Raw genomic sequence first — 24,073 nt, 5'->3', positions numbered from 1 at the left:
CTAGCACTAAACTAGATATGAATATATGGCATGTCATAGGGCATGTTCCTCTGTCTAGGCATTGCTGACGCATGCCAGATCTTATAACGCCTGGATAGGTATTTTACATATTGGTAAACCACATAAGTTCTAACAATCTGGTGCACGACGGCACGGTAGATGACGTGGCATGCCACCATTGGTTGATGCATGCAGCGTCTGAGCTGGGAACGCAACCAAGGTTTTGATGCAGTTTTGAGACTTGGTATTGGGTATGACTCAATGTGTAAATGACAGGATGTGGTTCGATATCCCCCTTGTTAATTCTATTGGAACAAATCAAATTATGCCATCTGATATCCGTGCAGTTCTAATTTGGCTGTCAGCCCTTCAATTTATGAAATTCTTCTAGTGACAAGGTTCTTTTTGTGGGTATTCATAGTGGAGCTGTCCCATCACAAAAAATTATGAGCCAGTCAACTCACTAGCCAACTAATTGGTCAAGATGTCACCAATAGTGAAAGAGCTAGGCACAACAGGGTGCCTTTAAAAAAAAATTTTTTAACAAAAGGTAGACTCGGCAATATGACGTTGTATAGTGCTCTATTCGATCTGTATCGATGAAGTTCGACGTTAGTGTGATTGAAACTTCAAAGCAATGTTTCTGCTGCATATGTCTGCTCAATTGGAAATGACCTTTACATTGCTATCTGTAACACTTCAGCAAGCCTTTAAGAGGTACTGCCCCTAAACACCAACTAATCAATTTGAAAACGACCCATGTGGCATCTAAACGAGTCAGAAACATGTACTATAGTGTCAAAATTGTAACTGGGATTATTTTTGACAGTCAGTCTCCTCTAAAACGGAGTTTGGAACACACCGCCGGACCTCTCATTATTAGCAATTGCGCGCGGGTGTAGGTGAACAAACAGCTGACCCGCGTACCACTAGTTTGAGTGACAGGTTAAAGAAGGATTGTCAAGTCTTGAGACATGGAATATTTGAGTTCGTTGGTCCCCAGTGGTGGTTGAGTACTGTATACATGTAGCTAGACGTTTCAAAAGAATGCAAATCATTAGTAGGACACCCTTTTGGTGTGATTGTGATTTTGCCAGATTGACTTTAGATGCATTATAACTTTACCCAGTTTACTAAAATTGAGGGGACCACCATATTTTAGCTAGCTAACATTAGCATCGCTAGCTATTTTTATTTACTTTGCTAGTAACAGTAACGTGAATGGCAACTTCTCTAAAGTAAATTTGACATAATATGGCAAAGTTGTTTCAAACTAATTATTTAGCAGTGTCATCGTATTTCCATGCCACTATTACATTATCCTCCGAGGTGCAATCCATGTCTAGGGCACAAATAAATATTGGATGCAGCTGGTGGTACTAGCTAACGTATGACTACAACAGTGTACTAACTAGCAGCAACAAACTCAATACATGTCACAGTTGGTTGCATGGCGTCACCGGCCTGAATCCAATCCAATCTGGATCCAATCAGTCTAGCTTCCAAATGAGATTACGTTATTTCTCGAGCTATGTTTATAATTGAGGGTTGGTGGATTACATTAAGGGACATTTCCATTCCCTATATAACACAAGACACTGCTATAACATTCACCCTCCCCACTGCCGCACCTCACGTAGTCAATTCTCTAATCAGACACTGGGGGTACCATACTCTGGAATTCTTATCTTAACATTGCCAAAACCTCATCATCCCTCAATAACTTCAAGCGAAGACTGGGTCAGCCTGTTGAACCAAACTACTCAGTAATCTCGTCCATATAGCCCAACTCTCACACACATTTAAACAAAACATATGTTTATTAGGTCATTTTAACTAACCTTTTATTTTTGTACTTATTGTATCTAGTTTTTTTGTGGTGAGATGTTTATATCAGCTCTTGGGCTTCTATCACCTGCACACGGTTTATTTTTATTGATGCAAATCAATTCAACCTTAAACCTAAATGACAATTGTTGACCAAGTTTTTATTTAAGACAAAGTACCAGACTGATCCCCTGGTTATGAACAGACGCTGGGACCTACCAGAAGGAGAAAAGATAGTATCATAAAATGTCCAGCAATGGTTTAGTGACCGCCAAAAACAATTTCCTTGCTATTTTCAAAGGTTGTCAGTTATGACCTCAGAATACCTCACAACTACCCTTGTGACACCTCCGTTGTATCCCTCGACTCCAATGAAAAGGCCACGCCATCATAAGGCCTCTGACACAGACGGCTTCGTCAACAACAGGTAAATGTGAAAAGTTGCATAAAAAAATACCCGGCTTGATAAGGGTAGGTTAACCTGTGCAGCTAACGCTGCGATGCAGTGCCCTAGACCACTGTGCCACCCGGGAGGCCTAAAATTGTTAGTTGAACTCACACTCAACAGCCAGTTTATTAGGTACACCACCCGTTCACAAAAATGGATTGCTCCTAAAGCCAGTCACGTGACTTGCTATATTAAGCAGGCACAGAGGGCATCAACGCATTCAGTTACTGTTCGATTTAACGTTAGAATGGGCAAAAAAAACAAGTGACCTAGGTGACTGAGCGTAGTATGACCATTGGTGCCAGGCATGCCGGATCCAGTATCTCAGTACCTGCCAACCTCCTGGGCTTTTCACACACACGACAGGGTCTAGGGTTTACCGAGAATGGTGCAACAAACAAAAAAGCATCCAGTCAGCAGCAGTCCTGCCTGTGGGTGAAAAACAGGTTGTTGATGAGACATGTCGAAGGAGAATGGCAAGAATCGTGCAAGCTAACAGGAGGGCCACAAACAGACATAACGTTGCATCTCTGAACGCACGACTCGTCGATTCTAGTCACAGGTGGGCTATTGCAGCAGACGCCCACTCCTATCAACTGGGCACTAAAAATAATCCTGGTTCCCGTTGCATCATGCTGACGGCAGTCAAGATTTGGCGTAAACAGTATTAATCCATGGACCCATCCTGCTGGCAGTGGTGTACTAGTGTGGGGAATGTTTTCCTGGCACACGTTAGGTCCCTTGATACCAACTGAGCAACAAACATTTAAAACCTTGTAGAATCCATGCCCAAAGAATTCAGGCTGTTCTGGATGCAAAGAGTGGTCTGACCCAGTACTAGATGGGTGTACCTAGTAAACTGGCCAGTGAGTGTATACAGTAGATGTAAATGCAACAAGCAGGTAAGACGGACACTTTTCCCCCATTCCTCTTTTCCATATTCTTGAGCCCTCACTCAACGTTAGCCTGAAATTAGACAACACAAAATGTCTGGCACAAAACAATCTGGCGAAGTGCATAAGAATAAGTCAGTTTAATTTACCCTTATACAAAAATGCATGTATTTCCCTTCTTCCATTGAGTCGGTTTTGTGTTCCAGAGAGTCATGGCCATAGTGAGACAGCACCTGGAGGGGCAGTGGGGCCAGGCTGTACCCGATTCTCCACCCACCTCATAAAGTGTGCACCTCCATCTTCCCCGTCATGGAATTAGCAATGGCGGAAACATCCCCCAGCCAATTCTTACACCAATCCAATGCTTTGAAATCCATGACTGAGTGTGCAAGTGCACACTTTGGTAGCAGAGTAGAATCTGGATGCAAGCAGTACTGTGTTTTGACTGACAGACGGTGCTTCTACTGGGCCTGGAGCCTTCTCCTCGTCGTCTGGTCCACCAGTTTGTGGTAGTCATTCAGCTTGTCCTGCAGTTTCTTGTACATCTGAGATGGAGAGGACAAGTAATGAGCGTGGTGGTGCATGTTAAATTTTAAACTGAGGACAGTCATGTCAGGTTTCATGTCAGTCAGCACAGGTTGGCAAACCGATTTCAAAAATAGTATTTCGAATCAACTTACTCTGGCGTTGGTCTGGGTCTCGTTGAGCGACTGGAGGAGCTGGTCGATGGATGTGTATGGGAGCCACACCAACGGCGCTGTGGCTGAGAGGGGCCTCTGTACAACACACCATTACCAGAGAGATTTTTTTTTTTTTAAAGGACAAACATTTGACTTTTCAATCTGTTCTTATCAATCCATTATATTGACATTTTAGACCCTTCTCTAGAGATAAGAATCAAGTGTGTTCAACTAAGATGGGTAAAACAACCATGCATTATAAACATGGGAAGTGACGTACACCGAGTGTACAAAACATTCGGAACGTCTTCCTAATATTGAGTCGCATCCCCTTTTGCCCTCACAACAGCCTCAATTCGTTGGGGCATGCACTCTATAAGGTGTCGAAAGCATTCCACAGGGATGCTGGCCCATGTTGACTCCAATGCTTCCCACAGTTGTGTAAAGTTGGCTGGATGTCATTTGGGTGGTGGACCATTCTTGATACACAGGAAACTGTTGAGCGTGAAAAACCCAGCAGCGTTTTAGTTATTGACACAAACAGGTGCACCTGACACCTACTACCATACCGTTCTTTTGTCCTGCCCAGTCACGCGCTGAATGGGACACAAATATTCCATGTCTCAAGGCTTAACAATCCTTCTTTAACCTGTCGCCTCCCCTTCATCTACAATGATTGAAGTGGATTTAACAAGTGACATCAATAAGGGATCATAGCTTTCACCTGGTCAGTCTGTCATGTAAAGAGCAGGTGTTCCTAATTTTTGTACACTCAGTGTATAGTGTACCTCAATGCCAAAGTACTGGTGTCCCTTCCCCAGGAGGGCATCTACATACTCCAACACCAGCTCAGCTGCTGTCTCCAGCAGGTCGTAGTTCAGGTAGAGCCGTAACAACGCTGCAGCATCCACCCCCTAAACAAAACAAGCTTGTTTTATCATACATGGGGAGCAAATACAACTACAAAAAGGTACATTTATGGACTCTTCCATTTAATTCATATCTAGGGGTCCTTCTCAGAAAATATGTCCTGCATTTAGGGCAATATAAATACATGCACAAATAGTGCGCTCTCTTACCTTGTAGGCGTTGACCAGCCAGTTGGGCAGCGGTACACCGTGTGACAGCAGCCTGTTGATGACACAGCGATGGTGCTGAGCATTCTGAGTAGGATGCTTCTCCAGGTAAGAGGCCAGAAGTCGCCACGCCTCATCTGTCGCACTGGCGGAAAGTCATTTTTTAAATGTTTTACATGATTTCACTTCTATTTTTATTGTTCAAGTTGACCTTTTTAACATTCCCAACTGCACCACAAGGTGGACAATGTGGTATTCACTGGCCAATTTGTACCATGAAGAGTTCATACATTTAACCAACCTTGATTCTTTGGTTGTGATGGTACACAGCTGATTGGCAGCCAGCCAGTTCCATGCTTCATTCTGATTCTCCTCTCCACCGTACTGTAACTTTATACACCTGGAAATACAAACTGCAAGCATCACCACACCACTATCAAACCACACGAAGGAAACCCCTATATCTACATGTTAGTTCAGACAAAGCAAGACCGATTACTTTGATGTGATCACTACAGGCTGAATACTAACTGCATGCATAACTAGGAAATTCACGTAAATCATGCATTGTCAACGAGAGATATGCGTATAAATTCAAGTCACTCCATGCAGTTGACTCTGCCCGTCACTTACTTGAAGGCAAGTCCCTCGAAGACTGAAGTGAGGGAGAGTTTGAAGGTCTGGCAGAGAGAGAGGGCACAGTCGAACAGTCCCGATTGGACCAGTAGAGATACCATCTCCACTGCAGAGGTGCTGCCTGCAACACCACACACAGAACTGTGTTACATTTCTGGTGTTCGATTAAGGGTTTTGTTTCCTTACAGGAATAATGTTCCCCCCTCTAAATGATCACATTAAGAGGTATCAAGGCAAAACATCATTGGTGATGGCTTACTGACAAGTCACTTTCCATTCACTTTTGGGAATATGTTATCACTGTTGTTTGTACCTGCAATGGCAGCAGAAGGTGGGTGATGCTGAGCCAGGGTGAGGCGGCTACGGGCAAGGGCGTACTCCTTCTGAAGGTCCTTCAGCTCCAGGATGTCCATCTGACCACTCACTGCAGGGACACGGATGTTAACTCAAAATGACACAATGACAAGGTTCCAGTTTAACAACGTTTACGCAACAGTATTAGCACAATACGCGGTTGCCATTGCACTCAGGCCAGGATCATCAACTACGAGACACCGGCGCACGCGCACTAATAACAGAGTAATAGAGATACTTAAAACATGAACTTAACAATGGACAAACAATTACAATACTGTAGAATTTAAAGAGCATGTCATCAAACACATTTCCCACCATGTCCCAAACATAGTGGTGTAAAGATAGTAATGACCAAAAAGGAACATTTATCGCGGTAATTAGAATAATCACAAATCGTTATCTATGCCTATAGTATCTCACCTGGACCAGTAGTAAACTCTCCATCGTAGTTCCTCTTTGGTGATGCAGCGGGCCTCTCATACACCGCTCCAGAGGTGGGTTGGACAATCCAGGCATAGTCAGATCTGATGAGCCGTAGACAGTTGAGGGAGGCCAGGCAACAGTTGACCTGTTTCTGTAGACCCAGCTGTGTCCTCACCTCCCGGCCCAGACGCATGCCGTACTCAAACATCACCGTACCCGCTGGAGGACACAGATAGGGCCAAACATATCAAAATAAAACACACACAAAATGGAGAGTGAGTAAAAAGAAATACCACCAGCCTCATTTATAAACAGAGTGCTAATATCTGACAGAGTCCCAGGTTCCTCTCACCTTTCCTGTAGTTGTGTCTGTTGATGTGGAAGGCGTAGAGCAGCTCGTAGTAGTTGTGGGACATCAGGTCAACTGCTCTGGCTCTGGACTCTATGATGCTGACCACCTGAAGCCAGAAAAGAAGGTCAAACACTTGATCTGATGAATCTAATACATGTATATAGTCCATAATGCGCTCTAACCAAATGTAAAGAGAATGTACAGTCGTGGCCAAAAGTTTTGAGAATGACAAATATTAATTTCCACAACGTTTGCTGCTTCAGTGTCTAGATATTTTTGTCAGATGTTACTATGGAAAACTGAAGTATGATTACAAGCATTTCATAAGTGTCAAAGGCTTTTATTGACAATTACATGAAGTTGATGCAAAGAGTCAATATTTGCAGTGTTGACCCTTCTTTTTCAAGACCTCTGCAATCCGCCCTGGCATGCTGTCAATTAACTTCTGGGCCACATCCTGACTGATGGCAGCCCATTCTTGCATAATCAATGCTTGGAGTTTGTGGGTTTTTGTTTGTCCACCCGCCTCTTGAGGATTGACCACAAGTTCTCAATGGGATTAAGGTCTGGGGAGTTTCCTGGCCATGGACCCAAAATATTGATGTTTTGTTCCCCAAGCCACTTAGTTATCACTTTTGCCTTATGGCAAGGTGCTCCATCATGCTGGAAAAGGCATTGTTCGTCACCAAACTGTTCCTGGATGGTTGGGAGAAGTTGCTCTCGGAGGATGTGTTGGTACCATTCTTTATTCATGGCTGTGTTCTTAGGCAAAATTGTGAGTGAGCCCTCTCCCTTGGCTGTGAAGCAACCCCACACATGAATGGTCTCAGGATGCTTTACTGTTGGCATGACACAGGACTGATGGTAGCACTCACCTTGTCTTCTCCAGACAAGCTTTTCTCCAGATGCCCCAAACAATCAGAAAGGGGATTCATCAGAGAAAATGACTTTACCCCAGTCCAATCCCTGTACCTTTTGCAGAATATAGGTCTGTCCTTGATGTTTTTCCTGGAGAGAAGTGGCTTCTTTGCTGCCCTTCTTGACACCAGGCCATCCTCCAAAAGTCTTTGCCTCACTGTGAGTGCAGATGCACTCACACCTGCCTGCTGCCATTCCCGAGCAAGCTCTGTACTGCTGGTGCCCCGTTCCCGCAGCTGAATCAACTTTAGGAGACGGTCCTGGAGCTTGCTGGACTTTCTTGGGTGCCCTGAAGCCTTCACAACAACTGAGCCGCTCTCCTTGAAGTTATTGATGATCCGATAAATGGTTGATTTAGGTGCAATCTTACTGGCAGCAATATCCTTGCCTGTGAAGCCCTTTTTGTGCAAAGCAATGATGACGGCACGTGTTTCCATGCAGGTAACCATGGTTGACAGAGGAAGAACAATGATTCCAAGCACCACCCTCCTTTTGAAGCTTCCAGTCTGTTATTCGAACTCAATCAGCATGACAGAGTGATCTCCAGCCTTGTCCTCGTCAACACTCACACCTGTGTTAACGAGAGAATCACTGACGTGTCAGCTGGTTCTTTTGTGGCAGGGCTGAAATGCAATAGAAATGTTTTTGGGGAATTCAGCTCATTTGCATGGCAAAGAGGGACTTTGTTATGAAGAGTGATCAGATGAATTGCAATTAATTACATTCTGGAGTACCGTAATTGCTGGACTATTAAGCGCACCTGAAAATAAGCCGCACCCACTGAATTTTAAAAAAAAATGTATTTTGTACATAAATAAGCCGCACGTGTCTATAAGCCGCAGGTGCCTACCGGTACATTGAAACAAATGAACTTTACACAGCCTTTAAACGAAACACGGCTTGTAACAAAAATAAATAGGCTTTAACGAAACACGTCTTGTAACAAAAATAAATAGGCTTTAACGAAACAGGCTTGTAACATTTTTTTTTTTTTAAATAGCAGTAAACAGTAGCCTACCAAGAAAGTCCTTGGTCACTATCTTCCTCCTGTGCACTGAAACCACTGTCATCTCCTTTGGTGTCGGAGTTGAATAGCCTCAGAATTGCTTCATCCGATGTTGGATCGTTTTCATTGTGCTCTCCTCACTTTCATCCGGAGGCAAATTCCCCGCTGAGTTTATGCTGCCCTCCTCAATACGCAGCAGCTCCACGCTGTCAGGACCCACTGGCAGACTTGACCATAAATCGCTCTTCGCGATTTATGGGTGACAAGGATTTCTCCCCACTTGTCACCCAAGCCTCATTTTCTAGTTTGGGCCATCTGCTTTTCTTTCCTCTGAAAGCTTTTGTTGTCTTTTTGCACTAAGTCAGTTTCTCACGCTGCTGTTTCCAACGTCTTTTAATCGACTCATTAAGGCCAAGCTCCCGTGCAGCAGCTCTATTTACTTTTCAAACAGCCAGATCGATCGCCTTCAAATTGAAAGCTGCATCATATGCATTTCTCCGTGTCTTTGCCATGATGAGGGTGACAAAATGACTACCGTAATCAGAATGATGGAAAGTTTGAGCGCGCTCGATTTACTTCACATTATGTGACGGTGCTCAGTTTTTTGGCGGCATGAATTTGTGAAAGCGGGAAAAATCCATAAATTAGCCGCGTCATTGTATAAAGCGCAAGGTTCATAGCGTGGGAAAAAAGTAGCGGCTTATAGTCCGGAAATTACGGTATATGCAAATTGCCATCATACAAACTGAGGCAGCAGACTTTGAAAATTAATATGTGTGTCATTCTCAAAACTTTTGGCCACAACTGTATGTGTGTCTACCTCATCGTGCAGGTTGACGTAGGAGAACTGGACCAGGTCCTGAAGTTGAGAATGCTCACACAGAACCACAACAAGCTGACGCAAACAGTCTAACTGGCTGCTGGAGTCAGGGTTCTGTGTGAGGGCTTCGTAGGCTTGGCTGTTGTGTCCTAGGTCCAGGTGATGCTTGAAGATGTGGGTCCACAGGGCAGCCTGACTCCTGGGGTCGTTGACGGCCTCCGTGATAGCCAGAGTGGCTAGATGGATGACCAGCTCTGGCAGACCAACGTCCTCCAGCAACCGCAGCACCTAACACACACTTAAGAATAAGTAAAAACACTGCACCAATTTTTTTTTTTTAACTCATTCCACTCACACGCATCCAGATTGTGTTTGAAAGGGTTTGTAGGGCACGAGCACCCGACTACATTTAATAAATAATCCAATAATAATATATTATTTAAAGAACGGGTTCCCATAGTAACCTTGTTGTAGTACTGTAGTCTCGGTGCAGCCGCAGCTTCCTCCTCGGCTCCTGTCAATCTCAGAAGAAACTCCTCCCTCTCCACCTCCACCGCCGCCTCCTGGAAACACCGCAGTGCCTGGACACATGCCACAAATGGGGGTAAAAAAAACAGCTACTGGTGTTGCTCTGTCACACCTGTGAAGCAACAACTCAGAGAAATATGACATATTTCATGCTTTCAGCCACTACACCTTCTGTACTACCGCATCAACTCTTCCCATAGTCATAATGGCACGTTGAAATGCAACCGCAACCCTTAAAGTGGGACTGACTGCATTTGAGCAACATGATATCTTATTAAAATATGTTAATGTGAACCCCCAGGAAGCATGACACTTTTTTAAACATTTTCTGACAAGCGAGCACTTAGATATGGTCATTTTCAAGTTTACGTATACTAAGGCATTTGTGAAAGTTCTATAGCAATATAGAGTGGAAAAGCAGCAATGCGTTTGAGCAATTAACTGCAGTAAATATAACATCTCTCTCATCCAGAACCAGCGTCTACGCAGACCGGTGCGCCATAGCCAATCGGAGCTACAGTAGGCCTTTATTTGCCACAGGCCACTTTGAACTGGACTGTGTGTTTACAGGCAATTACAACAGTACGACTTTTGATCATTAGAACGCAGTCGCCAAAAGCCTCAAAATACACCTGCATGGATTTCTGCAAATATGTCAATACCACTTGGAAGTTCTCTTACGTTTGGGAATTTTACAGTCTTATTGATCAAACAAACATGAAAAGGGTAGGCTCTCTCTCCCTCAGTTATGGACATCAACAACTAATGCTAGCCAGAGAGAGATGAGCTAACATCTAACGAAGGAACAGTAGATAAACCAAAACTTCAACTAGTTGTACTGATAAATGATAGGGAATTGTAGCCTTTTCATTCTTCTGCAGCTTACCTGCTAATGCATGCTTGTCCCAACCAAGCACCCAAAGCTAACCGATTGTGTTGTCATTCCCAGCCTTTGTTACATTCGTCCGTTTTTTAATCCAAAATATTGAGCCTTTGAAACTGAAACAGTGCATCCCGAATGTAGGCAGCAAACATTGTACCAGGACAGCTGTGATTTACAACCTGATAGCAATAGTTTGGCTAGCTTGCTAGCTAGCTACCTCCAGACAAATGAGAGAACGCCTTACTCTGACGATTTTACTCAACCTAACAGAGCTGGTTAGGCTGTTTACATGTTATCCAGAGCGTTCATGACCAACTTACTTTCTTTGCCTACGTTTACGGACACCGTCCACATTCAGCAGGTGTTGATGTTCGTAAATTCATCAGTTATTCTGAGCTCTGGCATACTCAGATGAGAGTGCTCTGAAATTGGAGTCGATAGCCAGAGTGAATTTGCGAACGCAAGAGATATGCTAACTGGATAACAGTCGTTCAAGTTCTTGCTAGCTAACCAAATGACACCTGCATCTCTAGCTGTGTATAGCCACCGGAAAACGATATGAGGGGAAAAAGTCATTCGACCCACATCTCCAATGACATGACATCTTCCTAGCAGCTAGCTAACGTTGGCTCCGTGTTTTTAGCTTGCTACGATAGCCTATTAGCCACATTATGACCGACTTGTGATCATCGCCCTTGTTAGTTTGATTGTATTGTCATTCTCAGCCTTTGTTACATTCATCTGTTTTTGTACAAAATGATGAGCCATTGAAACAGTGCATCCCTGAATGAAGGCAGCAAACATTGAACCAGGCCAGCTGTGATTTACCTGATAGCAATAATTTTTGACTACCAAGAAATGTACTGGTGAATTATATACACTGAACAAAAATAACACACAACATGTAGTGTTGGTCCCATGTTTCATGAGCTGAAATAAAAGATCCCAGAAATGTTCCATACGCACAAAAAATATTTCTCCCAAATTTTGTGCACAAATGTGTTTACATCCCTGTTAGTGAGCATTTCTCCTTTGCTAAGAAAATCCATCCACCTGACAGGTGTGGCATATCAAGAAGCTGGTTAAACAGCATGATCATTACACTGGTGCTCCTTGTGCTGGGGGCAATAAAAGGCCACTAAAATGTGCAGTTGTCACAACAATGCCACAGATTTCTAAAGTTGTACACCAGAAATTAATGTGAATTTCTCTACCATAAGCCACATCCAATGTAGTTTGAGAATTTGGCAGTACGTTGAACCGGTCTCACAACCGAAGACCACATGTAACCAAGCCAGCCTAGGACCTCCACATCTGGATTCTTTACCTGCGGGATCGTCTGAGACCAGCCAGCTGGACAGCTGATAAAACAGTATGTCTGTCTGTAATAAATCCCTTTCGTGGGGAAAAACTCCTGATTGGCTGGGCCTGGCTCCCAAGTGGATGGGTCTATGCCCTCCTAGGCCCACCTATGGAATGTTGAGGCAAATAGAACCTTTCTTTTGTTGTTTTTATCTCAAAGTTTTGTCGCATAAATTGGGAATTTGATATTTTTGACTGATATGATTGTCTGTTTGTTCCATATGAGAAAAGATGTTAAAACTGCTCTTAAACGCTAGTAAAACCAAATGCATGCTTTTCAACCGTTCGATGCCTGCACCCGCACGCCCGACTAGCATCACCACCCTGGACGGTTCCGACCTAGAATATGTGGACATCTATAAGTACCTAGGTGTCTGGCTAGACTGCAAACTCTCCTTCCAGACTCATATCAAACATCGCCAATCCAAAATCAAATCTAGAGTCGGCTTTCTATTCCGGAACAAAGCCTCCTTCACTCACGCCGCCAAACTTACCCTAGTAAAACTGACTATCCTACCGATCCTCGACTTCGGCGATGTCATCTACAAAATAGCCTCCAATACTCTACTCAGCAAACTGGATGCAGTTTATCACAGTGCCATCCGTTTTGTTACTAAAGCACCTTATACGACCCACCACTGCGACCTGTATGCCCTAGTCGGCTGGCCCTCGCTACATGTTCGTCGTCAGACCCACTGGCTCCAGGTCATCTACAAGGCTATGCTAGGCAAAGTGCCGCATTATCTCAGTTCACTGGTCACGATGGCTACACCCACCCGTAGCACGCGCTCCAGCAGGTGTATCTCACTGATCATCCCTAAAGCCAAAACCTCATTTGGACGCCTTTCCTTCCAGTTCTTTGCTGCCTGCGACTGGAACGAATTGCAAAAATCTCTGAAGTTGGGGACTTTTATCTCCCTCAACAACTTTAAAAATCTGCTAACCGAGCAGCTAACCGACCGCTGCAGCTGTACATAGTCCATCTGTAAACTACCCACCCAATTTACCTACCTCACCCCCATACTGCTTTTATTTATTTACTTTTCTGCACTTTTGCACACCAGTATCTCTTCTTGCACATGATCATCTGATGATTTATCACTCCAGTGTTAATCTGCTAAATTGTAATTATTCGATTTATTGCCTACCTCATGCCTTTTGCACACATTGTATATAGATTCTCTTTTTTCTACCATGTTATTGACTTGTCTATTGTTTACTCCATGTGTAACTCTGTGTTGTCTGTTCACACTGCTATGCTTTATCTTGGCCAGGTCGCAGTTGCAAATGAGAACTTGTTCTCAACTAGCCTACCTGGTTAAATAAAGGTGAAATAAAAATAAAACGCTGTCAGTTCCACTTTAAAACACACCTTCTGTCCCTCTCCGTTGGCCAGGTAACATTGGCCCAGCATGAAGCGGCAGGAGCCCACGTTAACCTGACACCACGGCCCAATGAGACGCACATACTCCTGAAGAGAGAGAAAAGGAGAGCTTAAGAAAATATTCCATTTAAAAATGCATCAGTTGGCTTTTTAATTAAATCTGCTTCAATCAATAAATACATATTTATTGCCCCAATTAGGACATTGGTTATGCAGTCAAGGTAAAAAAAAAACATGATGCAACACAAATAAGTGTGTGAGAGGGTTGTAGAGTCCGTGAGAAGCGTCTCACCTGTAGTTGTGCATACTGGCAGTTGCCCATCAGACACTCAGGGAACTGGAAGCTAAGGTTGTTGGGCCAGCTATAGAGATAGTGTTAAGGGTCAACCTTGACATTATTTACAGTGCACCTCATTGCAACCCTCTAAGGCTAATAGTCAAATCGCTGCCTAAAGCACATCAAGTGTAGCTTTGCCTCGCTTTAATAGCATAGCATGTGCTAGCCATGTGGTGTGTAAAAACCTTGCGTAAAGAATATTAACTCTAGCCTCGACTAGCCTAGCTGTGTATGAGGACAGAAATAACATTGCTTAAAAATATGCCAGCTGTGTAGATAACCTTTCCTAGGGAAACATCAACTTTTGCTTAGCCAAGCACAGTCGTGTGTGTGTGTGTGTGTGTGTAGGTGTGGTAAGATACAGTTGCTGAGCCAGCAGGGTGACCACGCTGGAGACCATGTGGGGCCAGTGGAGCAGGGCTGTGCCCGGGGAGGGGCTGTGCTGCTTGGAGTAGATTTGTGTAATGATGGCCTTCCGCGCTACGCTCTGGTAGAACAGCTCCACCACCGTCTGGGGGCTCCGGACTGAGGGGGAAAGAAAACGGAGTTGGATACAGGGATGTGATCAGGACAATATAGACAATCAGGAAAATTCAGACAAAAATATGATATTGGTTTGGGTTAGCTAGGCATATTGCAATGATGTATGAATAGAGGGCAATGTCAGAAAAGCAGGAATTCCTGATTAAAACAGGAAAAAAAAGTAATCGCTTAGAGAGAGGCTTGAAGTCAACACGGAGGCTACACATAGCACCTGACCTGATCTGTTGCTGGCCATAGCTGGAGAATCAGTCAGCTCCAGGACTGACAGGTGCTGCAGGTTGGCATCTCTGGAGGGAGAACACAATGTCAACTAGGCAGAATTCACTGAATTCAATACTGTGTGTTGTGTTGCGTTGGAGTGTGTGTCTGTTGTGTGTGTTTGTGTGCGTGCGTGCGTACATGATGTCAAGAGGCACGGTGGTGGTCAAGCTCTGGGTGATGTGTTTGAGGAGATAGTAGGAGGAGAGAAGCTGAGAGGAGCGGGGGATCAGGTCCTGTTGTAGCTGGAGCAGCTGAGGCCCTCCACCCGGGAACACCTGGAGAACACACACAATTAAGTCAGAAAAGCAGACTGTGTGTGATGTAGGGCGGACCATATTTAGTCGACTGGTCAATTGTTTGTTGGTCGACCAAGATTTCTTCAGTCGAGCAGTAACAAAAAAAATATTTAATTGTGTACAAGACACAAGACACCTGTCTGATTGTGCGCCTGTCTGTGTGGACTAATCCATTGTGGAGGCCGTGAGGATGGCAGTACATCACTAAGACATGTGCTATTGAAATTGTATATGGTTATATTACCTAAGAACAATGGTGCAACACTAATACAAATATTTTATAACAAATGCACTTTCTCCCGCGTTGGATAGCGGTCGCTGTCCACGGTTCTGAAACATCAATGCGCTGTTGAATTGGCGCCTTTTCCTAGACCATGTTGCTATGTGCATAATAGCAAAGTTAACCAGCATATTGGTGTTGAGAACAATGCGGCGGAGGCAGCAGTTGGAGTTAGGAGAAGAGAATAAAAGCACTTGCCTTAATTTTCGAAGAAAAGTGAGAGGAAACACCAACTTAATTAGGTCTATAATGAATATCTTAACTTAAATGTGCCTGGCTTTATAAATCGTACATATAAACAGAAAGACTGTTTTGTGTGTTTGTTTAATAGCCTACTGATGCCGTGAGCACCAAGCCTCAGCCGCTACATGTCGGTCAAAAAATTTCACAAATGTGGCTGTTTTAAATCTTTGCCATGCTGTAATAAAGGCTTAACACTTTCTTCCATTAGAACAGCCTCTGGTATTACTTTAAATTTATTTAGTGTTGTTTACACTTCCAAATTGTCAGAAAAAATATATATTTGTAATAACCCTCCGTTTTCTTGATATTATTGTCATTGTCATCATTATAATAAGTAATGTAATTATCATCAATAGGCTTTGTATAGCAGCCTTGTATGACAACCATCGAGCTGTAGGCCAAAGAGCGCATCCTGTTTAGTCTTAATACTGTAACTTAGGCATGTATTTCAATTAGTGATGCACCGATATTTTCCTTGCCAAAAAACCCCTGATACCGATACTTAATATTTTAGCGGCCTTTTAAGTATTCTAGTACAGTTAAATAGTTAACACAGACGCAGTGGTCTAAGGCACTGCATCTCATTGCAAGAGGCGTCACTACAGTCCCTGGTTCAAATCCAGTCTATCACATCCGGCCGTGATTGGGAGTCCCATAGGGCGGCGCACAATTGGCCCAGCGTCGTTCGGGTTTGGCAGTCATTGTAAATAAGAATTTGTTCTCAACTGACTTGCCTAGTTAAATAAAGGTTACACACACACATTTATTTTGTTGGCATTTACGCATGTCCCCATTACCAGTAAAACATAATCAAAACCTTGTTCTTTCACTTACTTGCTGTGCTGTTTCGTTGTTCAGTCGTTTCATTCTCAACCAGGATTTCTATGGAACACCGTTTGGATCTTTGCTATGGAATGTCATTTGGGTGTTTGTGTGTCAATTAAGCTTGTTGACCAATCAGGACCTGAATATGACTGCATGTCACAATTTAACGCTTTCATAAAGAAATGTACGTAGTTATTACACAATCACTCGTATTTCATATGTCACAACGATTCATCGATACGTATGCTATGATGCTGGTAAAGTTGTCTTGCGCATCTATAGTGCTGGTCATTAAAAAAAAATAGCTAGCTCATGAATGCAAACAATGTTCTTCCCCAAAAACATAGCAAAACGACAATCTGTTTCGGACCCATCTATGTGAAGCTAGCCACAATAAGGATTAGCCACAATAGTGGAATTTGCGCGTAGCCTTCAAAATAAATGTATGGCATAATCCGACTATTTGTATTAATTTGCATCACTGTCAATGACACTTTTATTTTGAAGGCTAACCGCAAAGTCCACTATTGTGCCTAATCCTTATTGTGGCTAGCTTCACAACACACAACCCGGTCCGGTCAAGCCTCACTAGCCAGATGACGCTTGCTGGCTGCTTATAACGTTAGCTTTGGGCAGTTTCTACTGGTCATTGTTTTCAGGCTGGTTGTATGGATGCTAGCTAGGTACCAAGCTAAAGCTAGCTACCCCAGAAGTTGGTCAAACAAATTATGCTTTATTACCAACGCGGTATTGAAAACACATCGGTCGTGGCCGGTGTTTGCAGACTTTTTCATACAGCTTTGACAGTGCTACTGTATCTTTTTTTGGCATGCAAAGATCCAAATGGCATTCCATAGTATGTATGTCTTGAAGGTAATAGCAGTGACACTATTACTGGGCAACTCCGGTAGAGCAACGTCTAAAAAATAGCACACTTAGTAGTGTGTACCGGTGCTCGACCAGACGAAAGTCAACATCACCCACGACAGAGAACGGTTGATTGTCAAGGACAATGTATTCCATTATCTTGGTGTTAATGGATTTCGCCCTTTGAGTTGTCTCGCTAAAATGTTCTTACTCTTTCAAATGACTGCTCGATCCACACAGCAGACATTGTGGGCCAAGTTAGGAATGCTGTGTTGCACGTGTAGCGCATAATTTTATGTAGGGTCATTACGTCATGTACCTATGTTATATAGGTATGCACGACAGCTTTGACATCAGTTTTGCTCATCAATTCCGATATGTTCACCGATATATCATGCATCCCTAATTTCAATGCTTATATAGGCTACTGTATCAATCATTCATGTCATCACACAGCATGAGTCATTCAAGAGATTAAATGCAATCAAGAATTTGTTTTAAAATAAAATAAAGCAACATGAATAATTAGCGTAAACAATAAATAAACCGTTCCATTTCGGAAATTGCATTCACGAATGAATGAGACTGTTTTTAGTCTTAGCTCTACTAAAGGCTTTACAAAAACTTTAGACTGGTATGCTTATCATTTATTTTGTGTTTACATTGTTCCAAATGGTCAGAAAAATGATATTGTAATCTAACAGCACCTGTTTGGCACACATAATATGCATGCAGTGCTTGCTCCTTACCTTATTTATCCAGTATTTTCCACAACTAGTCATTTATTCCACACATCCGACTTTCCCTTTACCTCCTGAACAACCAGTAAAAATTCCCCCGTTTCGTGTTGGTCCGTCACGTTCTTTGTATTCATTTTGCTGTCACATGTGTTCCGAGTTTGTTATAACCAATTTATTAATGCGATTATGATATGCTATATGTCAGGCCCCATTGGTCCCGTGCATGCAATGCATACGTGTGTCAAGTAAAGAGAGCAAAGGTTGAGGGAATAGGGAATGCTTTTCCTAAACAAATGAGGGATTCCGTTAACAAAAATTCAGTCATAAATGGCTGTAATTATGTTGCAGCTTCAGCAACATGGACAGCGTGATAAACACTTGAAGTTTTGTAGTGTTCGCTGCAGCATGGAGGAGAGAGACAATGGGTGCTAGCCACACGGTCACTCACTAATTCTTTTAACACAGCATAGCAAGTCTGCAATTGCGGTCAGTCTCTCTCTGGTCATTAATGTGTCTTAATTATTTCAAACAGTGCGCTTAGAATTAGACAAGCTCAGTGCATATAATTGATTTGATTAAAACACACAGGCTGTATCTACAAAAATAAGTTTTACAATTCCGATTGGTCGAAAGAACAGTCTCCTCTCAGTCAACCAAGATTTGTTTTTGTTGGGGTCAGCCCTAGTGTGATGCGTTTGTATTTCTGTCTCAGTGTGTGTGTACTACTACTTACATTGTCTCCTAGACGTAGGTAGAGCTGCTGCAGTATGAGCAGGTCCCTACAGAACAAGGTTCTGGTCATGGCCATCTGACAGACAGCCTGACACACCACAGCCACCGCCACACTGCTACCATACAGTTGGGACAGACTGATCCGCCACGACAGGGACTGGCCTGCTGGGGCACACACACATCAGTTTAAACCGGTCCATTTTCACACAGACTGAGCTCAAATATTCTGTTTAAGTTCCTACTCAAATAATTCAAAAAAACAAACTTACCAGTCAATAAATGACACCATATAGAATTATCTAGGGCTAATCTGTGTTGATATACAGTACCAGTCATAAGTTTGGACACACCTACTCATTCAAGGGGTTCTATTTATTTTTACAATTTTCTACATTGTAGAATAATAGTGAAGACATCAAAACTATGAAATAACATGGAATCATGAGGGAATCATGAGGTAAGCAAATAGTGTTAAACAAATCAAAATATACATTTTAGATTCTTCAAAGAAGAAACCCTTTGCCTTGACAGCTTTGCACACTCTTGGCATTCTCTCAACCAGCTTCACCTGTAATGCTTTTCCAACAGTCTTGAAGGAGTTCCCACATATGCTGAGCACTTGTTGGCTGTTTTTTCTTCACTCTGCGGTCCAACTCATCCCAATTCAAATAAATCTAAATGTATTTGTCACGTGGCTATAATCAATAGGTAAGTAAAGAAATAAAACAACAGTAAAAAGACAAGCTATATACAGTAGCGAGGCTATAAAAGTAGCGAAAAATAGTGCAAAGAAGTTATTAGGTGAACAATACGTAAGTAAAGAAATAAAAACAATAGTAAAAAGACCGTGAAAAACAGTAGCGAGGCTATATACAGTAGCGAGGCTACATTCAGACACATACAGTCAGGCTGATTGAGGTAGTATATACATGTAAATATGGTTAAATCAACTATGCATGTATGATGAACAGAGAGTAGCAGTAGCATTAAAGAGGCGTTGGCGGGTGGTGGTTGGCGGGACACAATGCAGATAGGCCGGTTAGCCAATGTGCGGAGCACTGGTTGGTCGGCCCAATTGAGGTAGAATGTACATGAATGGGTTGAGGCCGGGGGATTGTGGAGGCCAGGTCATCTGATGCAGCACTCCATCACTCTCCTTCTTGGTCAAATAGCCCTTACACAGCCTGGAGGTGTGTTTTGGCTCATTGTCCTGTTGAAAAACAAATGATAATACCACTAAGCCACTATACCAGATGGGATGGCGTATCGCTGCAGAATGCCGTGGTAGCCATGCTGGTTAAGTGTGCCTTGAATTCTAAATAAAATCACTGACAGTGTCACCAGCAAAGCACCCCCACACCATAACACCTCCTCCTCCATGCTTTACGGTGGGAAATACACATGCAGAGATCATCCATTCACCCACACTGCGTCTCACAAAGACACGGCGGTTGGAACCAAAAATCTCACATTTGGACTCCAGGCCAAAGGACAGATTTCCACCGGTCTAATGTCCATTGCTTGTGTTTCTTGGCCCAAGCAAGTCTCTCCTTCTTATTGGTGTCCTTTAGTAGTGGTTTCTTTGCAGCAATTCAACCACGAAGGCCTGATTCACACAGTCTCCTCTGAACAGTTGATGTTGAAATGTTTCTGTTACTTGAACTCTGAAGCATTTATTTGGGCTGCAATTTCTGAAGCTTGTAACGGCAATGAACTTATCCTCTGCAGCAGAGGTAACTCTGGGTCTTCCTTTCCTGTGGTGGTCCTCATGAGAGCCAGCTTCATCATAGCGCTTGATGGTTTTTGCAAATGTACTTGAAGAAACTTTCAAAGTTCTTGAAATGTTCTGGATTGACTGACCTTCGTGTCTTAAAGTAATGATGGACTGTCATTTCTCTTTGCTTTTTTGAGCTGTTCTTGCCATAATATGGACTTGGTCTTTTACCAAAAAAAGGGCTACCTTCACAACTGATTGGCCCAAATGCATTAAGTAAAGAAATTCCACAAATTAACTTTTAACAAGGCACACCTATTCATTGAAATGCATTCCAGGTGCTTATCTCATGAAGCTGATTGAGAGAATGCCAAGTGTGTGCAAAGCTGTCATCAAAGTAAAGGGTGGATAATTAGAAAAATCTCAAATATAAAATATATTTTGATTTGTTTTAACACCTTTTTTGCTTAATACATGATTCCATGTGTTATTTCATAGTTTATGTTTTCACTATTATTCTACAATGTAGAACATTTTACAAAATAAAAACCATGGAATGAGTAGGTGTGTCAACTTTTGACTGGTACTGTATATTAGCCATGGTATAGCATGGTATAATATTATATAGGTCTTACCTATGGTGAGAGACCCCTCTCCAACTGGCTCCGAGTCAGTCTCCAGGTCCATCTCTCTGATCAGCACAGCCATGGCTGCCAAAGGGTTACGGACGTCCTGTAGTTTGTTATGGATGTCCTCCATCACATTCTCACTACAATGGGAATGAAAGAAGCATAACAGTCAGTCACGAAACCCCACACAGCACGGCAATGCCTGCATGTGAATGACCCATAGGAGGTCAACAACATTTGTTGGTTGAAATTATTTTTCCTATGACAATTTTTTCCCAATTCATTAATTGACTTTCAACTGGCCTCCATAGACAGTACATAGTAATTTTCAAAAACTGTTGAGGTGTGTGCGTACTGACTTGTCGTTGGCCAGTAAGTTCTCCAGCACCATCTCCGCAGCCCTCTCAGGTGACTGGAGATGTTCCAGGGCTTTCTCCATCTCGTAGGCCATGTCCCCCGGCACCGCGTCACTCACCAGCCTCAGACACTGCACCAGCTGCAGCACGTCACGACAAACCTCCGGGTCTGGACATAGGGAAACATGGTACGAGGAGAAACGGGGAGTCCCGCAGAGCCAAAATGGCAAACAATGTGTTCCTTTTCAACAAGGAGAAACAAATTCACATTGAACCACTTAAAGTGTGAATGGCTACACTTGACAAAAACCCAGTAGGTAAAGAGCTCTCTGGATCTAAAATGGCTACTATACATTCTCAGTAGACACAGATGAACGAGAGAGGTCTTGTCTTTACTCTCAGCCACGGGTGTCTCTTCCTCTGAGAACAGGTACTCATCAAAAGACAGGTACAGGTGCTCCACAGCAAAGCAGGGCACCAGGAATGACACAAAGCCCTGGATCAAACACAGTCACTTATTGACTGCAATCCAGCAAAATTATTTTAATATGAAACATGAAAAAACTATGTTTTAAATGACCAGGTTTCCTTTGTCCCCTTTTGGGTCACATGGTCCCAAATCAACTAAACATATGCAAGAATGTAGTGTAATGTAGTCTCTCTTCCAATCTGTACCTTCTTCAGCACACAGACCATGTGTGTATGTGGGTTGAGCAGCAGGCCCAGTGGTGTGGCCAGAGCCTCCTGGTACTGTAGACAGCAGGCATAGAACTTGGACCAGAACTCCACCTGTAGCTGCCTGTACTCCTCCTGGCTGAACTCAAACTCTGTTACACTGCTCTGCAGCTAGAGGGGGAGAGAGTCATACATGTAGGAAGTGCAGCAGAAACAAGCTGAGAAAAAAGTCAGAAGGAGACGGTGTGTGAGTCAGATGGAGAGAATACGCAGAAAGCAGGGAGCCTGGTCTAGCTTACCTCCTTCTCCACAGCCACCGTCACCTCTTTCTTGAGGGTCTCCCAGGGGAGATCAGTGCTTTGCTCTGTGCCTCTCCTGTAAATCTGTAGGGCTTTGACTATAGCAGAGGCAGTGAATCTCAGGGGGGAGAAGAGCACGTCCAGGTAGGTCTCCTGTCATAACACAATAGATAGGACAAATTAGTTTGATTAAAAAATGTCGTTTTTTTTATGTGGGTAGGCACAATAGTGACAATATGGAATAGGAGGATACTGATAAATTGCAATGATGTTTGGACAGAGCGTGATGTCATCAAATCAGGTTCTGATTAATCAGTTAATTTAATAAATGAAATCAGATTAATTAATTCAAATCCCATTTGATATCAGTGATGAATGATGTGGTGTTGTCTTACCCTGGGGTCCTGGTCTGCTCCAATGTGGACCTCTTCCTCAGGGCCAGGCTGCACAAACACCTGGTTCCACTGACCTGCCATGGAACTGTGACGTTACAATGGAGGTAAGCAGAGTAGGAAATTGACAGCACTCCAAATTATATTTATTTCCCCCCAGAAAACTAAATTCACAATGTTACAGAGATCATCTCTTGATATATAGGCATACAAGTCCATTACACTATCCAAAGGATAATCGAAACATGTCACACTCACTGTTCAAAGTTGATGTATTTCACCACGGTTTGGTTGGTATCGTCCAGCCACAGGCCCCAGATGTCCGTAGAAGTGAGAGCAAAGTCCACCAGTGTCTCCTAATCACACCAGGACACACAGGAGAGGAGTCAGGCTGTCAAAACATATTACTGAGATGAAACTTTCCATTAACTAACACATAATATCAAAATTCCAGACCCATTCCAAACCGACACATGTTCTTCCGCAAAGACAACCCCTACCCACTCTCACACACACCCTCCACACCTCTCCTTCAGTTACCTGTGTGGCGAACAGTGAGGAGATGTGGTCCAGGCTGTAGCGGTTGTTGTCTGTGGCCACCAGCTGCAGCACAGTGAACTGTCCCCTGGAAGGTACGGCCAGGTAGATGGCCAGACACAGCCCCGTGGAGGAGAAGGCTAGCCGCAGCCGATGGCCCTGTCCTGGGGAACGCTTCACCCCCCGGCACGCTGGCATGTATTCCAACATGTCAGCCTCCATCAGACATGCCTGGTCCTGTAGGATGAGGGAGGGGGAAGGGCCTTCCCATGTTAGCAAAAACGATTTCAGTTATAATTTTTTGAAATCATTTATTTTGTTGATATCCAGGTTAATATTCCTCATCATTTAATCAATTAGGACTACTTTTAGATCCAAATGAAAAAGTTCAACATCCTTCCTCTAAAGGACATAAAGTTGCAATCCGTTGGGGTTAAACTGCTATGTCCATTTGCGATATTACAACAGACGTCACTTTAACAAAAAATAACACTTATTCCCTCGGCAATCATTGCACATGGGATTGAACGGCAGAGTATGTATGTACTACCATTTATTTTGTTCTATGTTTCTTGGGGAGACCAGTGGCACTGTTTCACAGATCTCAGCTTTAACAGGATGTTTATTTTATTTAACCTTCATTTAACTAGGCAAGTCAATTAAGACAAATTCTTATTTACAATGACGGCCTACCCCGGCAAAAGCTTAACCCGGACAACCCTATGGGACCAATCACGGCCGGTTGTAATACAGC

The 24,073-nt window shown here is 43.2% G+C and overlaps 1 protein-coding gene across 2 annotated transcripts in view; it reads right to left on the bottom strand.

The window, feature by feature from the left end:
• Positions 1 to 1,967: 1,967 nt before the first annotated feature.
• Positions 1,968 to 24,073, bottom strand: part of LOC129862103 (nuclear pore complex protein Nup160-like) — a 31,671-nt gene continuing 9,565 nt past the window's right edge. Inside the window, exons 6-30 of one of the 2 annotated variants that reach the window (XM_055933453.1) lie at positions 23,323 to 23,556; positions 23,041 to 23,138; positions 22,786 to 22,870; positions 22,391 to 22,543; positions 22,092 to 22,262; positions 21,813 to 21,912; positions 21,420 to 21,585; positions 21,067 to 21,200; positions 18,719 to 18,882; positions 14,873 to 15,009; positions 14,690 to 14,760; positions 14,293 to 14,455; positions 13,886 to 13,955; positions 13,582 to 13,680; positions 9,901 to 10,017; positions 9,437 to 9,724; positions 6,693 to 6,798; positions 6,338 to 6,559; positions 5,874 to 5,984; positions 5,558 to 5,681; positions 5,226 to 5,324; positions 4,928 to 5,069; positions 4,637 to 4,762; positions 3,849 to 3,944; positions 1,968 to 3,713 (exon numbers count right to left, since the gene is read on the bottom strand). In XM_055933453.1, coding sequence (XP_055789428.1) covers positions 3,630 to 3,713; positions 3,849 to 3,944; positions 4,637 to 4,762; positions 4,928 to 5,069; positions 5,226 to 5,324; positions 5,558 to 5,681; positions 5,874 to 5,984; positions 6,338 to 6,559; positions 6,693 to 6,798; positions 9,437 to 9,724; positions 9,901 to 10,017; positions 13,582 to 13,680; positions 13,886 to 13,955; positions 14,293 to 14,455; positions 14,690 to 14,760; positions 14,873 to 15,009; positions 18,719 to 18,882; positions 21,067 to 21,200; positions 21,420 to 21,585; positions 21,813 to 21,912; positions 22,092 to 22,262; positions 22,391 to 22,543; positions 22,786 to 22,870; positions 23,041 to 23,138; positions 23,323 to 23,556 — 3,360 coding nt within the window. In that variant the 3' untranslated portion in view covers positions 1,968 to 3,629. The remainder of the gene's footprint in view (positions 3,714 to 3,848; positions 3,945 to 4,636; positions 4,763 to 4,927; positions 5,070 to 5,225; positions 5,325 to 5,557; positions 5,682 to 5,873; positions 5,985 to 6,337; positions 6,560 to 6,692; positions 6,799 to 9,436; positions 9,725 to 9,900; positions 10,018 to 13,581; positions 13,681 to 13,885; positions 13,956 to 14,292; positions 14,456 to 14,689; positions 14,761 to 14,872; positions 15,010 to 18,718; positions 18,883 to 21,066; positions 21,201 to 21,419; positions 21,586 to 21,812; positions 21,913 to 22,091; positions 22,263 to 22,390; positions 22,544 to 22,785; positions 22,871 to 23,040; positions 23,139 to 23,322; positions 23,557 to 24,073) is intronic. The other variant, XM_055933454.1, reaches the window with a different exon arrangement.

Source organism: Salvelinus fontinalis, chromosome 9, assembly GCF_029448725.1.
Source record: "Salvelinus fontinalis isolate EN_2023a chromosome 9, ASM2944872v1, whole genome shotgun sequence".
NCBI classification, from domain to species: Eukaryota; Metazoa; Chordata; class Actinopteri; order Salmoniformes; family Salmonidae; genus Salvelinus; species Salvelinus fontinalis.
The sequence above is the reverse complement of the archived record's forward strand: the minus strand, read 5'-3'. Positions and strand labels throughout refer to the sequence as shown.